A 10,861-nucleotide genomic window follows, 5' to 3' on the forward strand; every position below is an offset into this window, starting at 1 on the left:
TAGACGCAACGGCAGGTCTAATACTTCCAGCGCTTGCTTTTATGCCCGCTTCTTGTAGGACCCGTCTAATCCAGCCAGCAATCACTGAACGTGAAGCAGACTTAGGTTCGCCGCACGCAGTGACGAAAAGGCTATTCGTGTTAGCTTGAGCTCTTCTTGACGATGACAATTGTATAAGTTGCTTCACCCAATACACAGGATCAATGGATCGTTGGTCGTGGTTGCTAGTTAGGCGCCAGCCAGATTGTCGTACATCCGATTTATCTGTCTTCGATCCAAATTTGGGCCAAAATACGACGAAGTTTTCTGAAATAGAACAGTGACTGTCATCCACAGCTAACAGAGTTAAATCATGGACACGACGCCCAGAGCAAAGCATTAACAATGTAGCTGTTCGCTTTGAGCACTGATATAAATTGTTGCAATCAGTCTCATTGTTTAGAAGCCAAGCAGAAAGATCGTTAACATCCCATATTGGGGGTTTTAAATTTAATTTAGGTTTTTGGTTAGCTATAGATGCGAGCATTTTCTTGACTAGAATATGAGAACTCAAACGTTCAGAATGGTCAGGATTACAAAGCGTTGAAATAGCTGATTTGTATACTAAAATAGTACTGTACGATAATTTGTAAACAAGGAACAAATCTGACAAAAATCTGGCTAGTTGAGGACCATTCGCATCATATGGGGTGCTGATATTATTATGTTTACACCAATCTAACCATTTACACCAAGCATTTTTATATGTTCTGATAGAAGAACTACGCCAACCTGATTTTAACAGCTGTTTTTGTTCGGGCGTCCAATCAGTCAACTTTGACGACCACCCCCACATCTCCAGACTTGTAGGCTCATCTCGAAGACCTTCGGCGGTGGCAGACCGGTCGATGTGTCCACAAGGACTTGGTGAAGGCGTCGTATTGTGAACGGGGGAGCTGTGGCCCGATTTTTGAGATCGGGCTTCCAGAACACCTTCTCCCACATGGGGACTATTAATAGATACACACCCTTCGCTGTGTTTAGGTGGCATAACACTCTCGGGATAAGAAAGGGCGGCGGAAACACCCACGCAAGGTCGTAGTCCCATTGTTGGCTGAACGAGTCGTGAAACTCCGCATTCGCATCCCTTCGATCCAGACTCGCGTACCGAGGCACTACATGTGCAGTCCTGGACGCCATCAAATCTATATGCGGGATGCCCCATTTCTTGAAAATTATGTTGGTTATGACTGGCAAAAGATGCCACTCGGGAGGCGGCCGAAACCGAGATAAACGGTCCGCTTCGCAGTTCATTTTCCCCGGCAGATAATGAGCGATTAGATTTATCTGGTATTGGTCGAGAATCGAGAATACTTTCCGTGTTAGATACATCAGATTGCGAGATTTGGATCCTCCCTCTCTCCTCAGGTAAGATACCACGGTCTTGCTGTCGCTCTGAAGCATTATGGACGTGTTCGCCAGGTAATTGCATTGCTGTTTTAACGCAAACAGTACAGCCAACATCTCCTTCATATTGGAGTGCAGATCCAGTTGCAGAAGAGACCACGGGCCAGAGAGTTTCCGATCGTCGACTTGGGCTCCCCAACCTATTCCCGACGCATCGGTTGACATAAAGTGGGTCACTGGTGGCTGATGTAATAGAGAGCGAACATTGCAGTTCTTTATCCACCATATCAACTCGAGAACGACATTGTCTGGGACTTTGAATCGGCGGCAAGAATTGGTTTTTAGGAGGAAATTGCCAAACCGAAGAAGTTCTCTGTGATTCAGGCGACCGCGAGGAACGACAAAACTGGCGAAGTTGACGAGACCGACCAGACTTTGTATCTCCAATAACCGGGCAGTTCTTTTGGACAATATTGGTTGGATTTTTGACTGTATAGATTGCTGCTTTTTTAAAGGAAGCCATTTGAGGCCCAGCCACGGGTCCCAACAAATTCCTAGGAATTCCAATGCTTTTTGAGGTGTTAAGATCGACTTTTTGAAATTTAGCAGCCAACCCAGCGTTTGTAGCAAGTTTACTGTGTACTGAACTTGATGTAATAGCATGTCTCTGCATTGATTGGCAAGCAGAAAGTCGTCCAAATACGTGACTATTCGAATACCTTGCTTTCTCAGGATCTCTGCGACCCAATTGCTCAGCAAAGCAAACACACGTGGCGCTGTTGCGAGCCCGAATGGTAGGCAAGTTACTTGCAGTAATCTTTGTGCAAATATTATTCGCAGGAACCTTCTGTGGGTTTGAGCAATGGGCACGTGAAAATAAGCATTGGAAAGGTCTATTTTTACCAGGTAATCGTAAGGCTGCAGGAAACTGGGGATTCTCTGCATGTTTATGAGGTGAAATTTGTTTACGATGACGTGTTCGTTTAATAGACGAAGATTGAAAATAGGCCGCATACTTCCGTCGCTTTTGGTTGTCAAGAAAATCGGAGAAATGAAACTCGGGGAGAGGCGTACGGTTTCCAAAACCCCTGTTTGTAATAGCGTGGTTATTGCGTCTCTCATTTGAGGGGAGTCTCGCGTCTGGCACCTGTGGGTTAGGGTTGCGGGAACACAAAGTGGAGGAACCTGCTTGAACGGTATCCTGTAACCCTGTATTATTTTTATAATAGATTTTGGGGCCCCAAGATTTTCCCACATACGGACATAGTATGCCAGACGACCCGCAATACGTACATTCGAGTCAGAACTTTCGCTTCGAACGAAAGTTTTTATTGTTCTGCCCACTTTTAAAATTATTTTTGTTTTCGTCAAAATGTTGCCTATGACGTAAGGTTTTATTAGAATCAGGTCTTATTTTATCATGGTTCTGCGCGAACCGTCTGTTCGTGTGCCCCTGCGCGGGGTAATTATGGTACCCCTGCGCGGGGTAATTATGGTATCCTTGCGCAGGATAATAGTTAGATGGAGGCCCATAAGGTTGGTATGAGAAAGAGTTCTGCATGACCTGGCCGTATTTGTTGCCCTTCGGAGGCTGAGACTGATAACCCTGCGCGGGCATCTTTGATGTTGATGGTCCAGCTTGCGCAGCTGACCAGTTGGATTTGGACGAGACCCTTGCAGGCCAAAAAATTTTTGTCGGTCCACCTGCCTTTTCGATAGCAGACGAAAGACCTTCCTTGTTAAATAAAAATTCGCAAGATGGCGGAATTTTACGCAGATTAGCGCGCAAAAACTTATCTTTTACCGATCTAAGGAGCCCCTCTCGTCTTTGTTCGACCACGTCAGCCCTATGACCGCATGCAAGTTGTAACAGGTCACCCGATATTTTATTGTAATTACCTTGCACAAAAATCTCATTAATTTTATCCTTTATTGACGCGGGATTTAAAACCCCTTCATTATTAAAAACCCACGAAAGGAACGAATCGAAGCCAGCCTGCGCCGCCTCTTTTTGTTTAATAAGCGCCTGAGTGAACGCGGCATAACTTTTCTCTGCTGTGCATAAAAGAGGGTACTTATCGAAAGGTTTGAATTCCTCGTTGCACTCGAGCTCAACAAATCCAGGGGTAGAAGCGTAAGCTTTTTGAACATCCGAATAACGAACATCACACCATTCGGCAGTATCAAGATGTTGTACCGATTTTAACAAATCTAAGTGGGCCTGAGCTGACTTAGGGATGGAAGGCTCCTTCAACACTGTATTTATAGAGAAGCTTAAATTCGGATTAGGGCCAGGGCTTGGAGCCTTTTCGAAACTATCATTGTCGGAGAATAAATCGCCACTAACGGTAACACTTATATTATCGTCACAGTTATTTTGCACAGCCGGCGGGTAATTATGAAAAGCTGGGTGCATGGAATTATACATTAAGTAATTTTGTATGTTATTTACTTGCTCGACAAGTTTTTGTAAATCATTGTTAGATTTTTTACGCTTTATATTTTTCTTAGGAAGCACCGACTCAGCTTTTCGTTTATTGTTTCGCGTTCGTGCACGACTTGGGGAATTAGAATCGGAATCAGATGAGCTTGAAGAGCTAGAACTAGAACTATTTTCCGAAACCATCACTCACGTAAACTCACGTTCGAACGGTAGCACCGTTAGAAAATATTTAAGTAGATAAGCACTAATTATTATATATTTATTTTATTTTTTGAATTTTATGAAATACTATTTTTATTATTTACACGTAAGACACTATAACGGATATAAGTTAGGTATTATGTATTATTATAACGATTTTGTACGTAAATCACTAACTATCCGTCCGCACAATTCGAAAAATAAATTGCCAAATGATTCAAAAAGCGATCTGAGCCGCTCAAGCACAGATGCGCCCCCTGGTGGCTAGTTTTAGAAGGTAACAACAGCCAATGGAAATAAAGATCAGGCTGTTGTCATAGGAATTGGAACACGTTTAGACACTGTTTCCGCCACAACATCGAAAAATCGAGTTGCCTCTCTCATTATTTTAGGCTTCGAATGACGGTACAGTGAGTTAATAAAACCGTTTTATAATAATAAAAGTACTACTCGCTCACCACTATGAAACCCTAAAACTCGCTTATAATCGAGCTTGCTAGCTTGTTTCCACATTCTAGCCCTACTTATCACACGTCCATCGTTGTCGGTTGAACAACTGCCTAATTATAGTGTAACATTACAAAACAAACATTTTAATCAACGATTGTAGACAATTGACGTGCCTCACGGTTTTATTTTAGTCTAGTCTATGCATATGTTTATAATTCCCACGACTGTATCTATTTTATTATTTTTTGGTTTTTAGTACATTTAGCTTAAACATTGCAATGTATGTTTAACATAAAACCGTTTAACTTAAAAAGTTTTTTTACCTATTTTTATTACCCACGACGGAACGGAGCAGGTATATGCGTTTAGGGTGAGAGATGTTTGTGTGTGCGTTTGTGCAAAGAAATGTTATTAATTATCTTCTAAACTAATAATCCGATTTTGATGCGGTTTTCAATAACGGGTTTGTGTTTGATGAGTTCATGTTATTAAACAGGTGTCATGTCTGTAACTCACTAGGGGGCGCCACAATATTAGTGTTTAGAATAAATATTATTCGAAACGCCTCTTCAATTTATAATAGCAATTTATTTGCAATAGTTTTTATTAGTTAATTGACAGGCGTTTTTTTTTTTCGGTTCCATTGATTACACGTAATTACGTCGAACACGGTGCTGTTTCATTGCTACCTAAATCCCTTAAAAATCAGTAAAAAGGCATATCAGGCATATTCATGGTCCTTCGAGCCAGATTTCAGAGAAGATCACAATCAATAAATTGTAGATAAATTAATACGAAGTGATTGGCGAAGATTAAAGAAAAATCAAGATCGACTATAAGTGGCACGTGGATTGTGTGGTCAAGTGAATCAAATTCATCCAATTAATCCTCATTTAATTCATAAAGTTGAACCCATCACTCAATAATCAGGTAGTATTAAGTAAACAGCCTCCGTGGTCTAGTGGTTAGAGCGTTAGGCTCACGATCTGGTGGTCCGGGTTCGATTCCCGATGGGGACATTGTCGAAATCACTTTGTGAGACTGTCCTTTGTTTGGTAAGGACTTTTCAGGCTTGAATCACCTGATTGTCCGAAAAAATAAGATGATTCCGTGCTTCGGAGGGCACGTTAAGCCCTTGGTCCCGGCTATTAGCCGTAAAAACACCTCCATCAACCCGCAGTGGAGCAGCGTGGTGGAGTATGCTCCATACCCCCTCCGGTTGATTGAGGGGAGGCCTGTGCCCAGCAGTGGGAGGTATATAGGCAGTTTATGTATGTTATGTATTAAGTAAAGCAAAGTGTTGTTAATTACGGTTAGTATAATTTTAATTACATTTATTATTACCCACGACGGAACGGAGCAGGTATATGCGTTTAGGGTGAGAGATGTTTGTGTGTGCGTTTGTGCAAAGTAATGTTACCACCTATCTTTTAAACTAATGATCCGATTTTGAGGCGGTTTTCAATAACGGGTTTGTGTTTGATGAGTTCATATTCTTAGACAGGTGTCATGGCTGTAACTCACTAGGGGGCGCCACAATATTAGTGCAAAACAATGTTGCAATATAATCAAAACGAAATGTCCGATTACAATTCTGTTTTCGGCAATGTGTACGTGGTAGCTTATTGCATGTTCCCAAATAATAAAAATTACGTCTTTAACTCACTAGAGGGTGCTACAATATTAGTGAAAAATAGTATTGCAATAATATTAAAACGAATTGTCCAATTTCAATGCGGTTTTCAGCAATGGGTTCGTAGTTGAATGGTGCATGGTCTAAGTCTTATGATATTAACTCACTAGGAGGCGCTGCTATATACTTTTCTTTCTATTTTTGTATTGCTTGCTTACTTAATTTATTTATTGCTTCTGTCTACTTCTCAGTGATGCATGTATTAGTTATAAGTGGAGACTTCATTGGCTAATGTACAAACTATTTGCATTTTTAAATTGTTATTTAAGCTGTTTGTTTCCCGATTTGAAATAAATAAATAAATAAATAAATATATTAGTGTGAAACGTTTATATTGCAATATTATTAAAATTAAAACGTATTGTCTGATTTCAATGCGGATTTCAGGAATGAGTTCGTGGGTGATTGGTGCATGTTCTCAGATGAGTGTTATAGAGGTAACTTTAAACAGAAAGCAACTGTATAATATTTAATAAGGGACTTAATATTATGTGGTAGGATGAATCACACTTATTGTTTTGCGAGATCTTACCTACACATTATCTATACTTATAATAAATCTGTAGAGAGGTCAATTCTGTACATTAAATATATTTAGTGATCGATACTGATGCCAAAAATGCAATCAGTAAAATTTTTGTCTGTCTGTCTGTCTGTATGTTCCTTATAGAAACAAAAACTGTTTTGTATTCATTCACAGGATTCATACTAAATTCATTCTTCCCTTCATTCTCTCTCTGTTCGCCCAACCTCCGCAGCGTCAATACGTGTATTTAGTGTACTGTGTTTTGTACCTTTTTTCTTTCACATATAAATAAATAACAAGTGATTGTAAAAGTGACTTTTTGTTAATAACGCCCTGCTGCATTAGAACATTCTTTTATCAATCAAAATAGTGAACATTTTTGTGGTCCTTCGAGTCGTGAGGGTCATTGTGCGCGTGAACAAGATCGCCATTTTGTGAAAAATTGTGTCTAATCTTTGTCTCAAGGAGGTCGTCACGTGACCAAGTGATCCATTCAACATTCATCAATTCATTCAGATTGTGCTGCACTCTGGCGGGCGGCGGGCAGAAGCAACCTATATTTGTCAATATCGGTCTTAAAACACTCGAGTCCAGGCCAAAAAAATTGACACAAAAAAAAGAAGCGACAGGCTTATTTCAACGTCATCAGGCTTCTTTCATTTTTTCTATTGTTTTTCTACGTGTTATTTTTTCGACATGACGGAACAAGATAATTTTCAAGAATTACAACAATTAAAACAACAGAGAAGTTCATTAAAAGGAAAACTCACACGTATATGTAATTTCATACAAAGTTATAGTGCTACGAACAATACACTTCATGAGATCAAGGCGCGTCAAGCCGAACTGGAGAAAATTTTCATTAGATTCGACGAGTTGCAATCTGCGATCGAGTGCTGTGAATGCGACGATCCAGAACGTCAAGAGATTTACGAGCAAGAACGACAAACTTTTGAAGACAAATATTACTTGGTGAAGTCGAAAATGGACGCCTTACTAACTGGGCCTATTATTACCGCACGATTGTCAACAGATCATCAACAGCTTAGTTCGACCTTGAATCACGATACCATGTACAAGAAACCACGCGTTAAGTTACCTCAACTGGAATTACCAAGGTTCGATGGTGATATTCGGCAATGGCCGGCATTCAAGAATATCTTCATGGCTTCCGTAGATGACACCGACATACCAGTGGTCAACAAATTACAATATCTGAAGTCGTCACTCACGGGAGAAGCAGCGATCCTTATATCCTCATTGCTAGTGACGGAGGAAAATTATACCAAGGCCATGGAAATTCTATCAAGAAGGTACGAAAATAAAACAATAATTGTTAACTATCACTTGAAATCGATCACTAATTTTTCAACTATCACAAGATATAACCTTAAAGATTTCTTAGTAACATTACAACAAAGTTTAGACTCATTAAAGGCTATTAAGCTACCAGTTGACAGTTGGGACGCATTATTAGTGTTTATAATCTCTCAAAAACTTGATAATTCATTGCGAGCTGCATGGGAGCTCAATAGAAAGGAAAATACGATCCCTACAATGTGTGAATTGCTTGAGTTCCTTAACGCGCGTAGAACTGCATTTGAAATGTTAAATGCTGATAAGTACATTGATAAGACATATGTCAAAACCTCCCATGTCACATCTGCTGTAAATTCATCTTGTATATTGTGTCAAAACCAACATCAATTGCACAAGTGTCCTAATTACTTAGAACTCTCAGTTAATGATCGTATAAAAATGATTAAAGCTAAATCATTGTGTTATAACTGTTTACAGCCCTACCGAGCAAATCATGTGTGCTCAAAATACAAATGTCTAACATGCCATGGTAGACATCACACCAGTATACATATGGACAGAAATCTACAGCAACAGCAGGTTAGCTTTGCTTCTGCAGATTTATATTGCAATGACTTACCTCCGATGCAATCTAACATTGTTTCTCTACCTACTGCTACTTCTATGGGTACACCCAATCCTAGCTACATTCACCTGCAACGACATGCAACTGCTACTTCTATAGGTACACCTAACTCTAGCTACACTCAACTGCAACCACATGCAACTGCTACTTCTATGGGTACACCCAATCCTAGCTACACTCACCCGCAACCACATGCAACTGCTACTTCTATAGGTACACCTAACTCTAGCTACACTCAACTGCAACCACATGCAACTGCTACTTCTATGGGTACACCCAATCTTAGCTACACTCACCTGCAACCATATGCAACTGCTACTTCTATAGGTACACCTAACTCTAGCTACACTCACCTGCAACCACATGCAACCACTACTTCTATGGGTACACCCAATTCTAGCTACACTCCCCTGCAACCACATGCAACCGCTACTTCTATAGGTACACCTAATACTAGCTACACTCAAATGCAACCACATGCATCTACTGACAACATTAAATTGCCTAACACTACACACACTCACGCTACGCCTTCTACTGTGCTTTCATCTCATACTAACAGACATCAAATATTGCTTTCCACAGCCATCATCCAAATCCAAGATGCATCCGGAAAGTGGATAAACGCTCGAGCTCTCCTGGACGCAGGTAGCGAGGTCAACATTGCTACCCACAGACTGGCATCCATGCTTCAGCTTGCATGTAAAGGTGATATTTGTAATATTAGTGGCATAGGTAACACCCAAAAACAATCTCAAATGAGTATACATACTAGTATTTCTTCACGTTATACTAACTACAAGGCTGATCTCACATTCATTGTGTTGGATAATATAGCAGTGCCGCTACCACACAACTATATACCTACACATACCTGGCACATACCAACTAAACAAGCACACACGCTTGCTGACCCTACTTTTTTCATACCTAGCTCAATTGACTTGCTTATTGGAGCTGAGCTCTTCTACTCCATACTACTGACAGGACGTATAAAACTTGGTTCATGCTTACCTTTCTTAATTGAAACTACCCTAGGATGGGTTGTATCAGGTTCTTACATTCCTGATTCTAGTGAGCTTACTTCTGACTGCACTACACCTGTTAGCATGCATTTATCACCTACTCCCACAGATGGCATACTCCAATCTTTCCGGGAACAGGAGGAAGTACTGTCTACACAAAAGTTAATCTCTCCTGATGACAAATACTGTGAGGAGTTGTACACCTCAACCACTACACAGAATAATGATGATATAATATCTACTGCTCAAGTGGTTAATATTTGCTCTACAACAGGTATTAATTATTCATTTTTCTATGAGCATTTTAAAAGGTTTTCTAGCTATACTAACTTGTCTAGATCAATTTCATACTTATTCAGATTCATACATAATTTGAAAAACAAGCATAATAAACTTACTTCTCATTTATCTGTTTCAGAGCTTAAACACTCACAGACTTTCATTCTACAGGCCACACAGCATCATTCATTCCATAAGGAAATCCAAGAATTTATTTATTTATTTATTTATTTATTGAGGAATTAGAGACTTTACAACACAACACTAACATACATATCCAACCTCTGACAAGCTCTCACAAATTATATACTTTTACTTCTAGCCCTATTAGAAAACTGAACCCTTTCTTAGATAATGACAACATCTTACGAGTTGGAGGTCGCATACAACACTCAGACATACCATACAATCAGGCTCACCCTATCATACTACCAAACAAAGACCACATAACCACACTGATAATACGTCACTATCACTACAAACTTCTTCACGCTGGCATACAGAACACACTCTACAACATAAGACTTACATATTGGCCTATAGGTGGTAGACGTGAAGTAAAGAAATGTATACATTCTTGTACTAGATGTATTAGGTATCGTGGATCAGTCTGTGGACAGCAAATGTCTAACTTACCCGCACCTCGAGTCACGCTTACTCGTGCGTTTACCCACGTAGGGATTGATTATAGTGGCGCCATAGCCATAAGGAGTTCTATGACTAGAAACTGTAGATATTCTAAAGGTTACATATGTTTATTTGTGTGTATGGCTACTCGTGCAATTCACTTGGAGTTGGTCACTGATTTGTCCACTCAAGCCTTTATATGTGCCCTGAAAAGATTTGTATCTAGACGAGGTATTCCTACTTGTTTGTATACAGATAATGCAACCAATTTTAAAGGCTCTAAATC

At 40.0% G+C, this 10,861-nt stretch overlaps 1 protein-coding gene across 4 annotated transcripts; it reads left to right on the forward strand.

The window, feature by feature from the left end:
• Window positions 1-6,969: 6,969 nt before the first annotated feature.
• On the forward strand, window positions 6,970-10,154 carry LOC126381108 (uncharacterized). Of its 4 annotated transcripts, XR_007568680.1 has the most exons (3): window positions 6,970-8,012; window positions 8,497-8,598; window positions 9,230-10,154. XR_007568680.1 is itself a non-coding variant. In XM_050030642.1 (2 exons), the coding sequence occupies exons 1-2, from the start codon at window positions 7,396-7,398 to the stop codon at window positions 9,266-9,268; spliced, it is 1,242 nt and encodes a 413-aa protein (XP_049886599.1). In that variant the 5' UTR covers window positions 6,970-7,395; the 3' UTR covers window positions 9,269-10,154. The 4 variants fall into 4 exon arrangements, 3 of the variants coding, with proteins under 3 accessions (XP_049886599.1, XP_049886600.1, XP_049886601.1); XM_050030642.1 differs by having other exon boundaries at window positions 6,970-8,598; XM_050030643.1 differs by lacking the exon at window positions 8,497-8,598.
• Window positions 10,155-10,861: the final 707 nt, after the last annotated feature.

This window comes from Pectinophora gossypiella, unplaced genomic scaffold, assembly GCF_024362695.1.
Source record: "Pectinophora gossypiella unplaced genomic scaffold, ilPecGoss1.1 Pgos_36, whole genome shotgun sequence".
In the NCBI taxonomy this organism is placed as follows: Eukaryota; Metazoa; Arthropoda; class Insecta; order Lepidoptera; family Gelechiidae; genus Pectinophora; species Pectinophora gossypiella.